The sequence below is a fragment of the Colossoma macropomum genome, unplaced genomic scaffold (genome assembly GCF_904425465.1).
Source record: "Colossoma macropomum unplaced genomic scaffold, Colossoma_macropomum, whole genome shotgun sequence".
NCBI lineage: Eukaryota > Metazoa > Chordata > Actinopteri > Characiformes > Serrasalmidae > Colossoma > Colossoma macropomum.
The window spans coordinates 15188914-15210408 of NW_023494784.1; the positions used below are offsets into that span (position 1 = coordinate 15188914).

General features: G+C 37.9%; 1 protein-coding gene across 3 annotated transcripts in view; it reads left to right on the forward strand.

Moving 5' to 3' along the window:
• Positions 1-3625, forward strand: part of fam160a2 (family with sequence similarity 160 member A2) — a 49788-nt gene extending 46163 nt beyond the window's left edge. For all 3 annotated transcript variants that reach the window (XM_036573382.1, XM_036573409.1, XM_036573300.1), the window contains 2 exons: positions 1096-1258; positions 2660-3625. In XM_036573382.1, the coding sequence (XP_036429275.1) occupies positions 1096-1258; positions 2660-2973 (477 nt within the window). In that variant the 3' untranslated portion in view covers positions 2974-3625. The remainder of the gene's footprint in view (positions 1-1095; positions 1259-2659) is intronic.
• Positions 3626-21495: the final 17870 nt, after the last annotated feature.

Here is a 21495-nt window from a genome sequence, read left to right on the forward strand (position 1 = left end):
CATGCTGTGTCTAGAAATATTGGTAATAAAAGTTTGGGGAATATAGTGAAACGCAAAGGGCCTGTATAACCAAAAAATCATATACATCTAAAAGAGCACTTTCCTAACAGGATATTACTAAACAGGTTTTGATTAGTTTATAGTCTGTATTTTGTCAGGGACCATACAGAAGATTTTTTGTACATTAATATTAGTAATAAGATCTTAAATGAAAAAGCATGCTGTACACCAGAGTTAGTTAACTTGTTCATTTCCATCTACAAAATGTTTTTTGTGGGAGTTAAGTTCAAATTGTATAGCACAATGAAAGTGTTTAGTGTTTCTGATTAAGCACAGTACTCTATAATACTGATTAGGTGTTTGAGTCAGGGGTGCCATTGCTCAGATTAACAGTGATAGTGACATTATTATTGTGATTTTTGAAGAGAGGTGTTTAATGGTAGTTACTCTGCAGTTATACAGTGATCTTCTGGGTTTTTGGGAAAGCTTTGATAATGGACTGTCATTGTTACTGTATTTGTTGCCCTCTAGTGGATTCTGCATTAGATTTGTGGATCACTCATAACTTCTTCAGTCCCTCACTCATGTTTAGCCTGGGTTAGTTGATGGATGAGAAATAAATACTGCTGAAAGAATATGTTGGTAAAATATTGTTGAAACATATCAATATTGTAACCCTCATTTGTAAGAAAATAAAATACCCCTCGTCCTACCACATACACATCCAAAACATCTGCATCTGATTAATTTTTAAGTGTTTCTGATATGACAGCTTATTTGTTGTTGGTAGGTAAAATCCTGTGTTTTGACGAACATTGTGTTCTTTGTTTCTTGTTGGAATTCCTCTGCTGTTCTTCTGTCTTTCTGTTCTTTTGCTTGGAGTCATCAGTGCATTTTGACAGAAGGTCTTTTGAACATTTTGTGTTCATTAGAAAGCAAGAGGCTTTGGTTTATTCTGCTTGAAGCTCCCCAGGGTCTTTTTTTAAAACCACTGTTCTGAATGGCATTTCAGCCTTTATTGTGCAGTGAACTGAACACTGTGTTTTGACTGATTTAGTTTGATTTGTCACATTCCTCTCTTTGACTCATCCTCAGGTGCTTGGATCTGTAAAGAATCGTATTGAATCATTTGCTGCAGTGCACGAGGATTTTCCAGCCATGCTGAGGAAGGCTCGGCGCTTCCTTCTGGCGCGAGGTAAACTGGACTGGACAGACTCGCCCACAGCAGTGCCTCCTCTGCGCCGATCGGACTCGCTGGGTTAGTGACCGAGGAGATGAAAGGGTTTTGTTGTGTGTGTGTGTGTGTGTGTGTGTGTGTGTGTGTATGTGTGTGTTTCTCTTTATCTATATTTGTGTAAAGGTCAGTTAAGGGGAATGTGTGCTTCGTAATAGTTCTTACATCAGGCTCATTAGGTCAGTCGTGCTGCTCCTGATCACGATAAGTAAAAACTGCTGATATTATTGGATTAGTCTACTTAGTTCTTTGTGGAGGACCACTCACAGAATGATGTTATTTTTGTCATTTTTAGTGTGATGTACACTAGAATTCAAGTTTGTAAGTCGTATTATTGAGTTATTTTATACATTACATATATTTAATTATTTTATACATTCAAAAGTTTGGAATTGCTGCAGTAGGCTTGTGCCCAGCAGTGGTTATTAGAGTTACCCCAGTGACAGTGACCAGTCATTCATTTATTGATTTATTTCTTGCAAACCATAGGAAGACACTAGTATTCCCACACATGAACACAATTGAACTTCTAAAAGTATTGGGTGTATTTAATCCTATATTAATACTATATTTACCTAGCAAAGATGAGATTGTTTTATGTACACGGGCAATACAGGCTATTTCAGAAGACTGCAGGTGCAATGACTTAGAAAAAGGCATCAGGACATTGACTGATATTTTAAACCAATATATGATGTATATATTGCATCCCAGAAGAGCGTAATGTTTAGGCACATTAGGCTACTAATTAAAATCTAAATTGTTTTTCTAAAGTTTTTTGTCTCTGTAATAATTCAGGTAGTTGCATATTTTTGAATGCTTATGCACCATCATCTGCAGATATGTACGTGAAAAAGCTTCAGCCCACAATTCCCATATCATTACATAAAACACACCTCTACGATAATGCTAACTTTTGCTAGTGTCCCTGTGGGATGTTTAGACTGCCGCTCATATTGCCACTTCCAGAAGGCCTTGAGTGATGTGTTTTTCTTCAAGACATTGGTGCCACCAATTGGAAATCAAAATGTGATTGGTTGATTCCTCTTTATGCTGATGATGACCTGACGCTTTTGGAGTTTTTAAAGAACTTTATTGAATTTTCATCAATCTTCTCTTCAGCTCTCGAAGTCCTAACCAATGGGAGAGCTCGCTTAGCTATATCTACCTAGATACCACAGAGAAAAACAATTCCTGATTGACCAATGATCCTGTTAGAATTGAATTTTTTCTTTCCATCCAAAACTTAACAGTAAAACGAGTAATACTGTAATATTTACTGTTTAATTTACATTACATTTAATGCACATGAATGTAAATTTATATTAAAATTACTGTAACAAAAACTTTCGAGTTTCTGATAAGTGTTTGGGCCTTGGCACAGCATTGTGTCTTAGCATTGTGTATCTCTCTCTTTTTTCACAGTGAAGAGCCGGAAGCCATCTCTGGGCGATCTGATCTTGAGGCACACTAACAGTCCGACACGGGCACGGCACGCGGCTCAGGCCGCACTGGCTCACGTGAGGGACGGCGGTCAGTCTCTTCATAGTGCCCTGTTCAGGGGCGTTGTGGCCGGGATGGGGACATCTGGGCTGGAGAAGCAGGCGGAGGCGCTACGGGTGAAAAACACGGTTTACTGTGCGATAATATTCTCAGAGTTCCTCAAAGAGCTGGCCGCTCTGGCACAGGAACACGCTGTGGCCGTGCCATTCCCACCCAGCCAGGACACTGAGGAGTGAGGGGCGCTGGCCAGGGGAGCCTGTTGTGCCCATCCCACCCACTGTTCCAGGCACACAGCTGTAGAAAATACACACAATATGACTTTCACACCTGTTATTTTTTTCCTTAGGAACGTTTGACTCATTTGTGGACAAAGTGATGACCTTAAGAAGAAAAGGAAAGCGTGAGGAGATACAGGTGTAATCTCTTGTTTATAATCAGTTTTTTATCTGTATAGGATATGTAAGCAGATCATTGGTAAAGCTTTAGGAAATTGTGCATATAAATCTTGTAAATAGTCAATATAAAATATATGTGTATAATGTTTTTACACAATACTCTCAGAGCAACCTGTATCCTTTAATGTGGAGGTTTGGCTGAAAACAGGCACTCCCTAAAGGAAAGGTTCTGCTTTATTTAACTACATATCGATTTTCTTGTTATGCTGCTGCGCACCCAGACATTTTTTTATTAATATTGACACTGTATTTCGTCATTTTTGCAGTGAATCTGCAGACAAGTGAAAACAAGTGTATGATACTTGCGTATGGATTTATACAGGTGATTTTCATAATGTTATATTCTTTTTAATGAGGGCCCTAATAACTGTATAACTGTTTGATTGGGCCCTAATAACTGTAAAAGGAGCCTCCTCTGAACACCCCATGTAAATTGCCAAGTGCAGTCCTAGTCACTGAAATGAAGCATCATGGGTAAATGACAACATACCAATAATAATAAGTCGATATTTAGTTTATGAGGCAGGACCTGTCCTTTAAGTGTGTCTTAAACCATTTTAGAGTCTTGCCCAAGTAGAAACACGGTTTTTAAATCAGAACTGGTATAAGCAAGATGAAATGCCAACTGCTTTTTTAGAAACAAAAAATCTCATTTTGTATAGAAACATCTGTCCTAACGACCACAATTACAAAGTGAGAAACATTTGGCAATTAGCTTTTGTCAATCACAGCGTGGTTCTCATCAATATCTTGGGTGCATTTGTTGTGTACGCTGCCACATTTTGAGTTTACATAAACATTGAGGTTGAGTCTTTCGAATCCAGCGCACAGGCAGCCTGAAGAAATAGTTAAAGACGGAAATGTTGGCCTTCTGTTCTGAACTGGTTCTGGTGGTACACGTGGCATGTTTTTAAGTGCAGGGTCCCACCCTATGTGGACCCCAATTATGTCCTTTGTTTTTGAAAGCCTTCAGAGAGCAGTCAAACTAGAGACAAAAAGCTCACCAATCAAACCCAATTATCTCAAGACAAAATGTTCATTACTAGACTTGTCACCTCAGAGGCAGGACAGAAGCTTGTGCTTCCATTCAGAGAGGCTATGTAAGGGTTTTGCACTCTCCTATTTTTAAGTTCCTTCAGTTGGATTTTAAGTTGTTTTTTTTTAGATGCAGAGCACCTCATGAAGCTCATATGTAGCTCACTCCCTCTTGTGGGGGTTTGCCACTCCATTTAAAATAAATTTAATCAGAATGAAAAATTTAGTGATCTGTTGTAAACATGCCTAGTCTCCTCCTACAGTCATAGCGCAGAGTGAGATATTCCAGTTTAAAGACTGGATGTATCCTGAAGGTGGGAGGAACTTTTGTAAAACTTTGGGGCAGATCCTTTGGGGGTAGTTGGGTGTAGTGTTGGGACAGTGGATAAAATGCAAATGAAAAACAGAAAACAGTGATTTATGAATCTGCTTTGATGTGTATTTAAACAAAAACAATGCATAAACAAGAAATGTAATGTTTTATGTCAAAATGTTTATGCTTGTTTCGAAACTGATGCTTGCAGTATGTTCTAAACAAGTTGGGACAGGGCAATTTAAGACTAGGTACATTTTGAAATATACAGAAAACATCTTAAACAGGTGATGCAATTATGCTGTACAAAACAAGCATCCGGGAAAGAGTCCATTATAAACAACAATGGGTTGAGGCCTGCCACTTTGCCACTTTGCCTCTTTGCCACTTTGATTTTAGGTATTTTATCCTCTACGGTGCATATCATCATCTAAGATTCAGGGCATGCAGAGAAATCTCTGTGCATGAAGGAAAATGCTGAAAACTATGAATGACCTTCGACCCCTCAGACGGCATTGCATTAAAAACCGGCTTGTTTCTGTGATGGATATCACCACATGGGCTCGGGAGTATGTTGAAAAAACATAGAAAACGCTGTTCGTAGCTGCATCCACAAAGGCAAGTTAAGACTGTACTGTGCACAATGGAGCTGTCAGCAGTGTCCAGAAACAACATCAACTTCTCTGGACTCATCTGAAATGGACTGATGCACAGCGGCCATGTGTATGTTGTCTGACGAGTCCACGTTTCACTTTGTTTATGGAAATAATAGACATCGTGTTCTCCAGTCTAAAGAAGAAAAGAACCATCCAGATTGTTACCAGTGTGAAGTTCAAAAGTCAGCGTCTGTTATGGTATGGGACTTATTAGTGAGTAACTTGTACATCTTTGAAGGCACCATTAACGCTGAACAACGTATGCTTGTTTTTAGATGACATCTTTTTCAGGAGTACCCATGCTTCTTTTAACATGACAAAGCCAAACCACATTCTGCATATGTTACAACAGCATGGCTGTGTAATCAGAGAGTGCAGGGGCTTGACTGGCCTGCTTGCAGTCCAGAACTGTCTCCTGTTTAAAATGTGTGTCTTAGTAAGCTCAAAATATAACAACAAAAGCCTTGTACAGTTGCACAGCTGAAGACTTGTAAAACAGAACGGCAAAAAATCCTGCTTTCAAAACTGGATCAGTTGGTGTCTTCAGTCCCCAAAGGTATTAAGTGTTGTTAAATTAAAAGGAAAGGTGATGTAACACAGTTGTAAACATACTCACGTCCCAGCTTTTTTGGAAAGTGTTGCAGGCATCAATTTTGAAATTAGCACATATTTACGAAAAAAAAAACAGTAAAGTTTCTAATGTAAACTATCAAATATTGTTTTTATACTGTTTTCAATTTAATATAGATCAGACAGAATTTACTCACTGCTTTCTGCTTTTATTAGCATTTCACATACTTTCTCAACTTTTTTTGAAATTGGGAAATTTACAGTGTACTTTTTTTGTACATTGCATTGTAATTCTCAGCATTATACATGCATGTAATCACTCATAGCAAGACCTTGTATTGCTGAAATGGTGACTTTATAGAAGGAGGACAAAGGTTATAGCAGAGTATGAGGGTGGTGCTTCGCATCTAATGACACTTTTTTATTCATTTTCTTTTTAAGTGTGGCATATCTTTCTGGAGCAAGTGTGTAAAACATCAATAGAAACATGTTAAGGAAGTGACTCCCTCAAAACGACTGTTGCTGTCCACCTGTGTTGTTGAAAAGGCAGTGATACTTCACTGGTGTTTTGTGGTGCTCCACCTCAGGCTCAGAAATAAGCGCTCCGTTTAGCTTTCCTTGTGCCTAGTGGCAGGTTTCAAAAGACTGTGCTCCTCTGTGGGGAATGTGCCAAGTTTAAAAAAGCAGAAGCCATCTCAGTGTTGCAGGAGGAAGTAAGTGATGTTGCATGAGATTAGTGTGCTTGAAAAATGGGTCGAAAAAAGCTGCGACTGCACAGTGTTTTCAGTTTAATTTTCTTTTGTTTATTGCCAAGACACTTCTGACACTTTAGCATCCATTGTGGAAGTACTGCATGTTCGAGTGTTTGTGTGAGTTTTTTCTTTTAAATGTGTGTACTGCATTTTGATTTTTGAGAGAATTTTCTAGTTTGTGAATCCATTCACAAGCCATAGAGACAATACCTCACTTTTTTTAATTTCTAAAGAATTATTCTTGTGCAAATTACTCCCTACAGCCAAATCCTCTCATGACATAATTTTTCCACTGAATGAAAAAGGTGGTCATTTTGATTGAAGGAGAATTGGAATTAAAATTGATCATGTTTCATTTACACATCTACCTTTTAAATCTTCTAAAATAGCGATGTTGGTTAAATTGCTGTAGTTTGTATAGAATGGCTGTAGTTTTTCATTTGTCTAGCCATCAATCCATCCATTCTCGCCGGCTACCCATCCGCCCTACTTCTGTCCATTATGTGCAGGCTGTTCAGAATGTTAGTGTGTCAGGTTTTTTTTTTGGTCTTGCTTTGGGAAAACTGTTCTTTTTGAGAGTGTGTTTGACAGAGAGCATGTTGGTATATATGGCGTGCCATGCCAGATTGTGTCAAACGGGAGTTTTTTTGATGTTCTTTTTACAGGAAATCTTTTATGCATTTACTTTATCTGCAAAATGTCACATTTTGTTGTGTAGAATATTCCATTTGTATTGAATGTGCGTGACATAAATCCATGTTAAAATGTTTAGGTAACACAAAGGCTCAACTTGAACCACCCTAATGTTTTGTTCAGTTTCTTTAGCCAGGTTACTGGAAAGTGTTAATTAGTATTATGCGCTCACTAGGCAATTACTTCATTGGCACTCTGAATAGGCACAGATAGAATCTAAGGGTGTTTCATGTTTTTGCAGTGATGTTTTTTGCTTTAATTAATTACCATGTCAATTGAAAAATGCTATGGTGGAGACAGGATCATTGAATAGCAGAAATGTCAACTGTCTATTTTTGCTGAAGTGTTGCCACTTTGTAGTTTTCCATTTGCATCTGGTAGAGCCCTGGATCGAAGCTTTTTTCCCCCTAACTACGAGGAACAAATGAATAGTGTTTGAGAAACCATCAAGCTATGTGATTAATCAGGTTCAAAGCAAATACGTTTTGTTCTGTGTACATTTCCCCCCAACTATAACTGTTCTAAGGTCATCCTGTAGTCAGAATGGACCTCCCACCACCCCCACTTATCATGAAGCAAAAATGCATACTTTTCAAATATGTCACAATATGAAGGTTCACATTGACATTAAGGCTGCACTATGTACGATTGTTTTGTTAATAGTGAAAGTAGCATTATTGAGATACAGGAAGAAAAAAAAAACTAAAATATGGTGTTGCGTCGCCCTGTAAAGCCTGAGGAGGAACATAATACACCACATACACAGGCTCAAAAAGAAGGTCCCGCTTGATAGTTCTCAAATGCAAAATCAACATTTATACTGATGAAGATAGAATGACAATAGTAGATCATTCACTTACATTCTCAGATGACACGTCCTTCACCAAGTTTTGACTTTTTTTACTTTGAATACTCTTTCAGTTTGCTCATGATTATCAGACCATCCACTCAGGGAAAAGCATCAGAAAGCACAACTGACATTACGCATTTTTTCAAGAGAAGTCTCAATCTTACATAGTGTTGCTGTAAGTTTCCCCACGTTGAATTGACATTGTACGACTGGCAACCTTACCATAATACCCCCCACAAATTAGAACACTTTGTCAAGTGGCTTTGGCAAGTACCTGGTGCTGTGATATAGTGGTGTTGATTTTAGCTTTACTTTGGCGTGAAACTGATAATAGGTAAAATGCACAGGGTGTTAGCTTGCTTGTGACACCTATGTAGCGATATTCCTATTTTGACAACTTAATGATTTTGTAATTAAGTGTAAAAATCTACACAGGACAAAATGTATCGGCTTTGAAACATTTATGTTTACCACAGAACTTACCACACAACTTACTAATTAATTTTTCCTATAGACAAAACCAGCTTACACCTGGAGTTCTTTATTTACACATGACACTGACTTTAAAATGACCCACATCTTCAGAATTCTATTGGCATTAAGCAGTTTTCCAGCCACAACCGTTTTATACTATTCCTACTGGTAGTTAAATTTAAATGTTGTAACTACAGCACTTTCTCTTTTATGTCAGCTTAGAGCGCACTTCATTTTTGGCAGTGTTGGTGTCTCATCCTCAGAGACAGTAGTGCATATGGACTTAGGAAAGAGTGAAGTTGTTAGTGTAATATGCTGTCCATATTTTAAAACTGACATTTGCTATTTGAGTTGTGAAGCTTTGGATGGAAGCTTAGGAAATGAACTGCTTGTTGATCATTTGCTTATTACAGGAAATTTGGGAAATTTGTGTGCATGTGCACGAGCGTGTAAATCCATACGAACTTGTAAAGGATTTTCTAGTATTTGATTTTTGTTTTTTAATTATTGTTGATTTTACTTTTTTATGTTTGTTTGTCTGTTTGTTTTCTTTTCTTTGCTTAAATGGAGAGTTGATGTTGATATGTTTGTGGTGCGTTATCTATGCAAATCTATCCCACTGCTTATAATGAAACAGTTCAGCTTGTGTATACAGCCAGTACCATTTAAACCCAAATCTCTTCAGTAATCTATGGGACTGTATGAAAACACATGCAAAAAGATGAATGTTGCCAGAAATATTTTTCTATATTTACAATCCTGAGGGGGTACGGCTGATCTTAATTTTTGCGGGAGAAGAAAATCAGTGGTTAAATCCTTGTAAAACACTAAAAGGGAATGTTTTTATTAATTTATAAATGTTTTACCTAGCAATACTTACCACGTCTTTGGTCTTCATTTAAGCATGTTTGTTTTTCGATTGTGTTTGCTGTTGTTACTGATGGTGTTTTGGACACACCTAATTGTATGGCCCGATGTACTGAAAGTGTCAAACACCTTTACAACTTGAAATATAGACAAAACAATCAAGAGATTAGTGCCTGATGTTGTAGACCATAATTCTGTGGGATACAGCACACTCTAATTCTTTTAATTCATGTAATGAATGCAGCTGCTGTCTCATCTCCCATTATATCTGTCTGCTCACATTCTCTGTATGATTTTCCTCATTTGCTCTTTATTCACTCTCACTTCTTTACTCGTCCCTCCCCCCTTCCATCTTCACTTAGCTGTCCTCTTCATCCAGTGGCAGCAGGACCTGTTTTGAGTAGTCTAGTTCATGTTTGTACTCTGCAGTGCTTTGAGCTTTCTCCTGTTCCTCTTCCTGAGCTCTGGCAAAGCCTGCAGCTGGGCTGGGCTGGGCTGAGACAGCATGGAGGGGTGAGAGATGGAAAATGCTGCCAAAGAGAGGGGGAGGACAGTGTGGAAAATGGACAAAGGTATCAAACTTAAGTGGACACTCCAGTACTATAATCCTGCCTTAGCACTTTTCCTCAAACAGCCAATGTGATATAGTCTGTGTAAATAGCAGCTCTTTGTTGGAACTGAAGATTAAAAGGAGAAATATGGTATTTGCCTTTTGCATGACCGCTGATCCTGAATTGAATTCCATTGTTCTTTAGTGTGCCATATACATTCAGAAATTGCTGTGATAGAAGTTCATAACCTGGTTTTCCTGGTTGTATTGGGAGAGTCAGAGTATAAGGCAATTTCAGACTTTTGGAGGCAAGGGTGAAATGTAGGTGAATGTTAGCAATACAAGAGGGAAGCCTGGATAATTCGCTTTAAAGACCTTGTCAGAAATTGTGCCATGTCCACCTTAGCACCTGGACTCTGCAGTTACTAATGTACAGTAATGTGCAAAACTCAAAGGAACGACCTTCATTTAATTTCTTGTCAAAATGGCCATTAAGTGCAAGTTACTCATTGTTTATTGTCAGGAGAAAAAGTACAACACATGCACAGTATGGCCAAAACTATGTGGACACCTGATCATCAAACCTATATGAGCTTGTTGGACATTCCATTCCAAAACCATAGGTTTTGATATGGAGCTGACGCCCCTTTGCAGCTATAACAGCCTCCACTTTTGGGGAATTTTTTTCGCAAGATTTTTTGAGTATGTCTGTGGCAATTTGTGCCCATTCAGTCAAAAAGCATTTATAAGGTCAGGCACTGTTGTTGGACAAGAAAACCTGGCTTGCACATTCCAATTAATCTCAAATGTGTTCAGTGGCACTATGCATTCTTGCAGGGACATTTTTTTCACATATATGAAGCTTCTTTCTTTCATTTGCAAATTTTCTTGTCCTTTTTTGTTCTTATTTGTCTTTATTTTCTCAGCAGTGGGTTCTTGACAGCTACATATCCTTTCAGACCCAGTGTGTTGTCTTCTCACAGTGGGAAGATGGACAGAAACACCTGCTGACTTTTTCAGAGCTGAAGCAAGAGTGCATCTTGGGTTTCTCTCATCTCTCAAATATAAAAGTACTGTTCATCTGACAGTTTTGGTGGTCTACCAGCTCTTGCACAGTGGTTAGGAGTACCCAGGAGTCTAGATATTTAAATCATTTTTGAACTATTTTCACTTGACTTTCCTGTTCCTTAGGCAAGTGGATATTTAATCTCTTTAGAAATATCTCTTTGGAAAAATGAATAATTTAATGACCTTCATGACTAGAAAATAAATGAAGGGTAGTCTCTGACCTTTGCACAGTACTGTAGATCTGAAGATGAAAACATTTTGATGGTAACAGTAATTAGTTACCGCTAGTTGCTAGTACTTAAGATATCACTAGTGGCAACAAAGCAACATGTTATGCACTGCCGCATGCGATAGTGAGAGGGACAGTTCTGTCTTAACACTTTTCCTCAGACTGGTGGTATGTGTAAATAGCAGTTCTTTGTTTGAACTGAATATAGAAGGATAAGTATGGTACATGACTTCTGGTTCTTCCATTTAAGTGTAGAAGAAAACCACAAGTGTCCTGTTCCAGTCCTGCTCAAACACATCAAGCGAACATGGCAACTAACTGGTGTGTTTGAAAATCATTGAACACCAGTGTTACTATGCATAAGCTATTGGGCTAGCGGTTGCACTGATTCCTGATATGTTGTGTTTAATTCATAACAATGCTTTAGTCACATCTCTCTATCAGTGACATACAACTGCATTAGTGCATTGTTCTGTAGGTGGCAATTCAGATGCATTGGTTTAGGATCAGTTACAATATTTAAAAGTTTGCTCTAATTTCTTGGTCAAAATCAATTTCTCAGCCTGTTTTTGACATAAAAATCCAAATTTGTTTTGGATTTGTATTTTCAAAAAGAATTATCTTCTTGTCCATAGTGGACTACTATATAAACAGTTTGTTTAGTTATGTATAGTATATTCAGCATATCTTTTAAAAAGATAATGAGTTAGGCATATCGGTATGGATGGGTATGGGTATCACAACAATATCAGCAGAAAATGCTGGATCTTATATTGAAGGGAAAACAATTGAATCTGATCTTTTACCAAATGTAGCTATAAATACCACACTCACACTGGCCCTTATTCATCACAATTGTGTGTAAAAGAGCACAGATATGACCGTCTTTAATAACTACTCTGCGTCTGATTCATGAAACTTTCATGCAACTTGGAAATGAGCAGAGACTGATGAATCAGCTTTAGCGAGTGAAAAAATGTGTAATGTTTTAAAATGGACCATGGAATAATTGCAGTATTTAACAATGCATGTAAAATTAGTACATCAACTTTTGTGCATGTGCACAAATTATTAGTATTTTTATTTTACAGTTCTATTCTTATTTTTGGTATTATAGATGATATTGGCAGTTTTCGTTAGTTAACGGCAAACCAAGCGTTTTTTTTTTTTTAAGTCGATAAACTATTAAGCTCAAATTTATAAACACTCGTACTAGACATTCATTTAATTGTGCATCCAATTGTACAGCAAAGGTGAAGCAAAATTTTGGTGCAAATTTTGGTGCACTCATGTTCAGATTTGACCGTACGCAGCTTAGATGAATGAGGGTCTCTGTGCGTCATGTTAGCTGTGTAGTTCCTCCTGTGGAGTAGTAGTGTTGAAATACTTTGAATGTGATCAGTTATTTTTAGTTGCTTATGATGAGCCAATGCTCAAGGTTTCAATATCAGAATCAGAAAAAAAAGGGTGCCGTGCCAGATCTACAATAACAATTTAAAAAAAAAGTTGAATCAGATGAAATCATGGTAAAATGTGAGATTTTGTGATGTGTTGAATCATTTCCCAGTTGGAACACTGTGAGGCTGTACATTTACACTCCTACTCTGTATTGCTCACCAAAGTGCAAGAGCAGGCGCTTGACTTTGAACTCAGATGGAACGCCTGCCAGCAGCTGGTTGTAATCAGCTGACCCGTAGCGGATCCAGCAAGCGCAGGGATGCAGGTGTCTACCTTCCCTTTTGCAGTTCAGCTCCACCTGGCCAGAGGGCGACACAGAGAGCCTCAGACAGGCAAACGCCAGTGGGGTGTTGGCTTCTAAATGCAGCTTCACCCTCCTCCCCTCCCAGCAGCCACAGTCTGCAGGTGGAGGAGCGGAAGACTTCGGTGAGCAGGTACAGCTTCTGAATGGAGTCTAGCCACGGCAGACTGTCCTTAAGAACTAGCACCTGTGGTGGTGTCATAGGCAACGCCTGAGACTCTGTATAGAAGTCTTTCACCTGAAGGGAGCACAGGTGACATGTTATGAGATACTCAATATATCCAATGTATCTAGTGTCTGCTTCAGTTCAGTTAAATTTTGTTAAGTTGGCTTGAAGAAGCATTCTACATAATCTTAATGTACACTCTGTAGCCAAGACACTCCTCTTATGTCACCATTATAAAAGTATGGTAGCAACACCATAGTAACCAACTGGGCGAATGACTGATACAGGATAGCAATGGCCTAGGATACCATAGCAATGGCCTGTCAACACATTAGTAGCCACATGGGACACTACAGCAACAGCCTAGCAACACTTAAGCAAACACCTGGTGTACCATAGCAGTGACCTAGCAACACCTTAGTGACCACCTGGGATAGCACAGTGTTTTGCAGCTGCTTGAAGCGTTTTTTACTTGGCTTTGTCAAGTCAGCTTTTAAGTTTGTTCACACTTATTTCCAATCTTCAAACTAAATTTAATGTAAGACAAGACACCCTTTGATTAAACACAAAATACAGCTTTTAAATGATCATTTCATTTATTGAAGTAAAAAACAACTAGCCCTGTGTGGGACAAGTAATTACCCCTTAGTTTCTCAGTTAACCAAATTTAACCTGCTGTCCTCTCATCTGTACTAGTACTCGTCCCACCCCTTTCAGAAACTCCTCATGAAAGAAGTCACAGCGCACTGCTTCCTCTCTCTGCAGGCTGTCACTGACAGCCCTGGTCATAGCAGGGTCACTGGGGTCATCCATGAGGTTACAGAGCGGCCCTAGAGGGAAGAGAATGCGGGCCTTTCCTGTGAACAAAGAACGCTCCACTCGTTCACCAATCACACACAGTGGTTGGAACAAATGAGCATCTTGCAGGAACGGGACAGCAGACACACTGGGGCTAAAGAGTCTGAGGACCACCTGCAGAGAAAGAGGAAAAAACATATAAGAAAATCAAAATGGATCATTTTTTGTAGCTGATGGACTTGTGTCACTGTATTTAGTTTTGGCTGTCAAAGCATTGGTCACTGGAGAAATTAGAGTGCAGGCATTATGTATATATATTTGTGTGTGTGTGTGTATATATATATGTATATATATGTAGACTTTGATGTTTTCACCTTTGTGATTACCAGAAGGGATTTTCAACTCTGGCTCTAGGGGCCAAGCGGTCGGCACAGATTGATAATTGCCCTATTCAAAAATATGCGCTAAACCTGGCAATTAACACAAGCTGAATCAGGATATCACCAAACACCAAACAAATATGGAGCTTCTAAGGGGCCATGGTTAAAAAAAAGTCCTTAACACAGGAGGTGAACAGTCTAAACAGTCATCATCTTGTAAATATTGCTGTAAACTCTGTGTAAAGAAGTGAGTGAAGCTATTAAAAAAAAATTAATGTTTCATGATGGTTGAACCAAAAAGTTTAAGAACATTTTTACCTTCTATGCTAACGTTACCATTTGCAAGAGGTTTTGTCACAGCAGCTTGGACGTTATGCAGTGTGAGTCTCACCTTGCTCCTAACACGCTGCCAAATCTCCTCAGCTTTTTCCAGTGTTAGGCTGTTTAAGTTGGCAGAATTTGTGGTAGTCATGCCTAACAGCAGCTCTGTCTGGCACTGCACTCCACCAGCAGGGAAAGTCTGACAGTGTTCAGTGTGTTTGTGTGTGAGTGGGTGTGAGTCTCTCGCTGCACTGTGGGAAACAGAACCACAGATGTTACAGCGCTGATGATGTCATAAAGGCCATTCCATGTTATTCTATTCTGCTGAACTGAACTTAAATTAGAATTAGAAACTGCAGCCAGAAATCATTTACCAACATGATCACATGAAACCTCACAGCAGTGACTGCCTGTTAACCTTTAACTAATTGTGTGCTCTTTTAGTATTTGGAAGCAGCTTTGGAGTCACCTGTTAGCATCTGTAGAACTTGTGCTAACAGACTAAAAAGTTCAGTAGTGCAAAGGAAAAGGTAAAAGTACAGAGAAAAAAAAAATACAGAGAAGTGTTTTTGTGCATCATTGAGCCAAATGCTCCAAACTATTTCTGAGGTTTTTGTCAGATGTTACCAGTGAAGACAAATATGCTTTTAAAACAGTAATTTGACCTTCAGTGTTGAGTATTTTGGTCTTTCTCTATTCAAATACATAGGAATCTGGTCTTGTATGACTGGAAATAACTGCCTGGCAGCGTTGCAGCTCTGGCCGTCAAGTGAACAGACATCCTATAAAGACCTTGGTTTAGCTGATCTTACAGCAAACATAAGTCTGCCTTTCCACAATTGCAGTGCAGTTTAGCCCTTGTAACTTAAAAATGAAGTGTCATCTGTTGTAGATTATTCCAAATGTTTCAGAAGAGTAATGTATGCAGCTAACAGGGTTGAATGAATGTTGTGGAACAGAACTAATACATCCACTTTTCATAACCTATAATGGATGACTCTTGTAAAAGTATGTTTCATGTACGAGATGTTAAATGGATTTACACACTGATGTAAAAATAATACGATTTTTCAGGTATTATAGTTTGTGGTAAACCATAGTTATAGTGAGCTGTGACAGGCAAAAATACAGTTTTCCAAGTGCTGTAGATATTTTTTTAATGTTGTAAGTTATTCATCTGACACATAGTTGCACATAGTTGGTTGTGTGACTTTCGCTATGTTTAAAACGTCCTTTACTTTGCATACATATTTGTAAATGTAGTATTGGTGGGACATCAGCACCCCAATCGTGTAATCACTTTTTGACATTGAGCAGGGTCTTCCACACAGATTTTCTGTTTCTATAATGAAAATCACCACCTGCAGAAGAGGATAGCACGTGTCTGCATTAACCTTCCTCAGCAGCACCTTTCAACCATCTCTTAACCTAATAATTCTGACTAATTTACTGCCACCACTGTTCTTACTGCAGGTTTGTTCTGAGGAGCTTTCCCTTCACTTCACAAGAAGTATTGCTTACAGACGATTGCTAAGCAGTGATTGCTAGAGTGGCATGTCAATCATTATTTTGCAGTGCTCCACCTACTATGATTGCTATGAATGTTCTTTCATAGCAATTGTTGCCAGGTTGGTCAAGCTTTATAAAACGCTGGCAAAAATCCCATTATTCCTTATGAGACACTGTAGCACACAACATAGGTTTCTTGTGAAAGTAGCTAAAATATTGTCAAGTTATATTTATTTCAGATGCGTGTGAAAGCTCACAGTGTTGTGATGGATCAGATGTAGTCATGCAGTCAAGCAAACATTAGCATGGTGGTACTGCAGTATTTAAAATGGAAACTCCAAACTTATGTAGCAACTAAAAACAAAGAATGCTACAGTTTCTCTTTAGGTCAAATGGGACAGTTTTCTGAGAAGTCTGTCCAACCTAGCAAGAGTAGCTATGGGTGGAGCATGGATAGGCCGATTTATTTTTGGGGTGGATTTAATTATTTTGAGGTTAAGGTGGGAACAGAAATGCCCCCCCCCCACACAAGCCTTGCATTTTCCCCTGGTTTTCTCTTTGCTTCTGCTCTCTTGTCCCTGCTGTTGTTGAACAGTGGAGTGTTGAATTGCTTGAATCCTCCTGAAATGTTCTCTATTAACATAAACTTGGTTTCCAAAATTCATTTTTTATTTAAATTTCCTTACATTTACATTTTGTCAGTTCTCATATATTGCTGCTGTCGGAAGAAAAACTTTTATTTCCATTCTTGTCGTCTTTTAGTTTTTGACATAATTTTGAAAATTTCATGATGGATGGAGCAAAAGAAACAGTCCAAAATGTTGTGGAAAATATTCTGGTTCCATTGATGTACATTAAAAGTAAAGTAGGTTTTTTTCCTTCTCCTGTAAAATTACTAATTTGGAGATACAAGGTTTTCTTATGACAACAGTGATATATATATATATATATATATATATATATATATAGATAGATAGATAGATAGATAGATAGATAGATATAGATATCTATATATATATATATATATATAGATATAGATATAGATATAGATATATATATCTTAAAATATTTCAGATCACCAAACAAATTTAAATATTAGACAAAGATAACACAAGTAAACACAAAATGCAGTTTATAAATGAAGGTCTTTCTTATGAAGGGAAAAAGAAATCCAAACCTACAGGGCCATGTGTGAAAAAGTGATTGCCCCCTCCATTAAAACATAAATTAACTGTGGTTTATCACATCTTTGGAAAGCTGAGTTCAATTTCGCCCAGGCCTGATTACTGCCACACCTGTTCTCAATCAAGAAATCACTTAAATAGGACCTCCCTGACAATGTGAAGTAGACCAAAAGATCCTCAAAAGCTAGACATCATGCTGTGATCCAAAGAAATTCAGGAACAAATGAGAAACAAAGTGTTTGAGATCTATCAGCCTGGAAAAGGTTATAAAGCCATTTCTAAAGCTTTGGGACTCCAGCGAACCACAGTGAGAGCCATTATCCACAAATGGTGATAACATGGAACAGTGGTGAACCTTCCCAGGAGTGGCCAGCCGACCAAAATTACCCCAAGAGCGCAGCGACGACTCATCCAAGAGGTCACAAAAGACGCCACAACAACATCCAAAGAACTGCAGGTCTCACTTGCCTCAGTTAAGGTCAGTGTTCATGACTCCACCATAAGAAAGAGACTGGGCAAAAATGGCCTGCATGGCAGAGTTTCAAGATGAATACCACTACTGAGCAAAAAGAACATAAAGGCTCGTCTCAGTTTTGCCAGAAAACATCTTGATGATCCCCAAGACTTTTGGGAGAATACTCTGTGGACTGACGAGACAGAAGTTGAACTTTTGGAAGGTGTATGTCCCATTACATCTGGCGTAGAAGTATCACAGCATTTCAGAAAAGCAAGATCATACCAACAGTAAAATATGGTGGTGGTAGTGTGATGGTCTGGGGCTGTTTTGCTGCTTCAGGGCCTTGAAGACTTGCTGTGGTAAATGGAACCATGAATTCTACCTGTCTACCAAAGAATCCTGAAGGAGGATGTCTGGCCATCTGTTCGTGACCTCAAGCTGAAACGCACTTGGGTTCTGCAGCAGGACAATGATCCAAAACACACCAGCAAGTCCACCTCTGAATGGCTTAAGAAAAACAAAATTAAGACTTTGGAGTGGCCTAGTCAAAGTCCTGACCTGAATCTGATTGAGATGCTGTGGCATGACCTTAAAAAGGCGGTTCATGCTCGGAAACCCTCCAATGTGGCTGAATTACAACAATTCTGCAAACATGAGTGGGCCAAAATTCCTGCACAGCGCTGTAAAAGACTCATTGCCAGTTATCACAAACGCTTGATTGCAGTTGTTGCTGCTAAGGGTGGCCCAACCAGTTATTAGGTTTAGGGGGCAATCACTTTTTCACACAGGGCCCTGTAGGTTTGGATTTCTTTTTCGCTTAATAATAAAGATCTTTGTTTATAAACTGCATTTTGTGTTTACTTGTGTTATCTTTTGTCTAATATTTAAATTTGTTTGGTGATCTGAAACATTTAAGTGTGACAAACATGCAAAAGAATAAGAAATCAGAAAGGGGGCAAACACTTTTTCACAGCACTGTATGTATGTATATATATATATATATATATTTATACTGAGCTTCTTATTATTTAAAAGCCAGTTCATTTTTAAATGAAAATGTTTGTTGTTCTTGTGTGTTTCTAAAATGTCTTTTGTACTACTGAACCTTTAAGTTTGTGCGGGATCATTATGTAACAACATGGAATATTTAATTATAACTATGACAAATGAAAATAATTATTATTACTTATTGCATCTCAAATTAGAATAGGTTATTTAACATCATTACACACCTAATTTGCATTTTCATGGGGGTCCTCGGCAGCTGCCTACTTTTGCCTAGTGCAAAGATCGTCCCTATTTAAATTGATATCTCCCAAATGGCTGGACAAACATTCCACTTCACAACCATGTTTAATTCTCTAACTGCTGTTTCAAGGATACATTCCACTTCTTGAGTTGTGAGGATCAGAACTAGGCTGGCAAACTGGAGCTGGCTTTACTGTATCCTAGTAACAACAGGAAGCCCACAAAGCTGTAGAAGAGAAGAATTCTGTCATGAGAGAGGAGGAAGGGTAAGGGAGCTGCTTCATAGCAGGTGTTTGATGCAGGGGTCCTGCAAGCACAGGTAAGTCTCTCTTTTACTAAATTAATAGAATGATGCGCTTAATACTATAAAATTAATAAGCACTGAAACCTTTTGAAGTTGAAATTAAAGGTTTAAATTGAAAAGGATTTGTGTGCAATGACAAAAGTAGGATGAGTAGACTTAAGTGTGTTTAAGTTTACCAATGTCGATGCTGTAGCAGAGTAGCTTACTGAAGGAAAATGTTATTCTGCATTAACTATGAAATACTGTTGGCAAATTATTTGCTACTGGCAGACAGAAATTTGTTGTTATAAATGTTATTAGTCTATTTTGGGTTTGGTTTGGGTGATTCTTTCTAAAAACAGATTAAGATACATAAAGTGTTATACCTTTGAAGTTCTACCCTAAAAAGCTGGTAGAGACCTGTTTACATCTGTAGAAACACTACACCCTCATATATAATGCAGAATGTAAAGTGAGATGATATCTAATCTCCTGATAGAAGACTAAACACACACCCCAGTGATGTATATCAACTGGCCTGGAATCAGGGCTCAGAAACGCTCCCAGCAAAAGCAATATTTTAATGTTTCTGTTCTCGAGTTCTCAACATAGCATTCTTAAACAGATTAGAACAACATTAAAAAACAGCTCATTCCATCCACTTTAAATAGGCTATCCGTAGACCTAATGTAATACAACGGTGGAATAATGGAAAGCTATTAGAAAGCTTTTAGGACATTTTTTGTCATGCCCACAAGCTATGGAGTTTCACTGAATCAGTAATTTTTATATAACTATGAAATAGCCCATAATAATTTACTGCAGGTTGTTCTGAACAGTCCAAACACAATGTTACATATCCTACATAGAGTAAGCAAATAACCTGGTAAAACAATGGCTTTACACCTAAAACTGCACATAAATGAAACACACAAGACTTGATGTTGATCCAAAAACATGAAGACGTAAAGGTAAATAGGGCACAATATAGAACAGCCAATCAGAACAGAAGTCACTTATATACGTCAGCTTTAAAGGCACAGCAACGAAACAGCCTGTTTTAATAAAGGAAGGGATAGAGAAAGAATGGGAATTAGTGTATTACTATTTTTGGTACTCGTGTGATCAGACCTCAGGGAAAAAAAGCCAATATAATTCTAGAAAATGTAGGATATGGCCATAAGGGAAGCAATGAATATCAATAATCTTGCTAAGTGTGTTACATATCATGGCTGTCCCAAAATAAAAACATGTCTCCAAAATGATCTCTTTACAGGAAGAGGTAAAAATATTCTCAACTTAATAGCATTTAATGTAAAGAAATTGTAATCCAAGTAATTTTGGAGCATTCATCATAAAATGTTCATGTAAGGCAAAGGGCAGCTGCTGTACTTAAATGACTATATATATATATATATATATATATATATATATATATATATATATATATATATGTGTGTGTATGTGTGTATGTGTGTATGTGTGTGTGTGTGTGTGTGTGTGTATGTGTGTTTTTGTTTTTGGAAAGTGATAAGTGGTTTTAAACCAGGTCTTCTTAAACTACATACTTAAGAAAAAAAACCTTTTAAGAAACATGCTTCATAACTTTTCTCTGAAGAACAATTGAAAGAACTGAAAGAAGTGATACTCTTGGGGTTTCTTTACATTACAACAGTCCCCCTTGTCTTAGATTGTAAGAGTTGAGAAGATAAGCCTCTTAAATTTTAACTTCTAATGAGTTTCACAAAATAGAATTGTTAAGACAGACCAAAGAGGATTTTTCCTTTTGGCTGATTCTTCCACCATCACGTTTTTCTTTTTGTTTTCCTTGAATGGTTGGTTTGATTTTGTTTTACCTTTAATTTTGTTGTCTTCGGGTGCTGATCTGATTAAACTGAACTACCAGTTAATGTAAATATGATATAACTTTTGGTAATCTGTAACATGATATTGATGGTTTACATGACAAATACCCTACAGCCTACATATGAAAACAATTAACTGTCTTAAGATAATATTTGAGCACTTCTTATGCTTTTTTATGAGAATTGTACATTCTTAGGAGCTTCTTAGGTCCACTGTAAGATTTTTCTTGGGAAAGCTTTTGTAAATCTGGGCCCTGGTCTTGGAGTACCACTGTT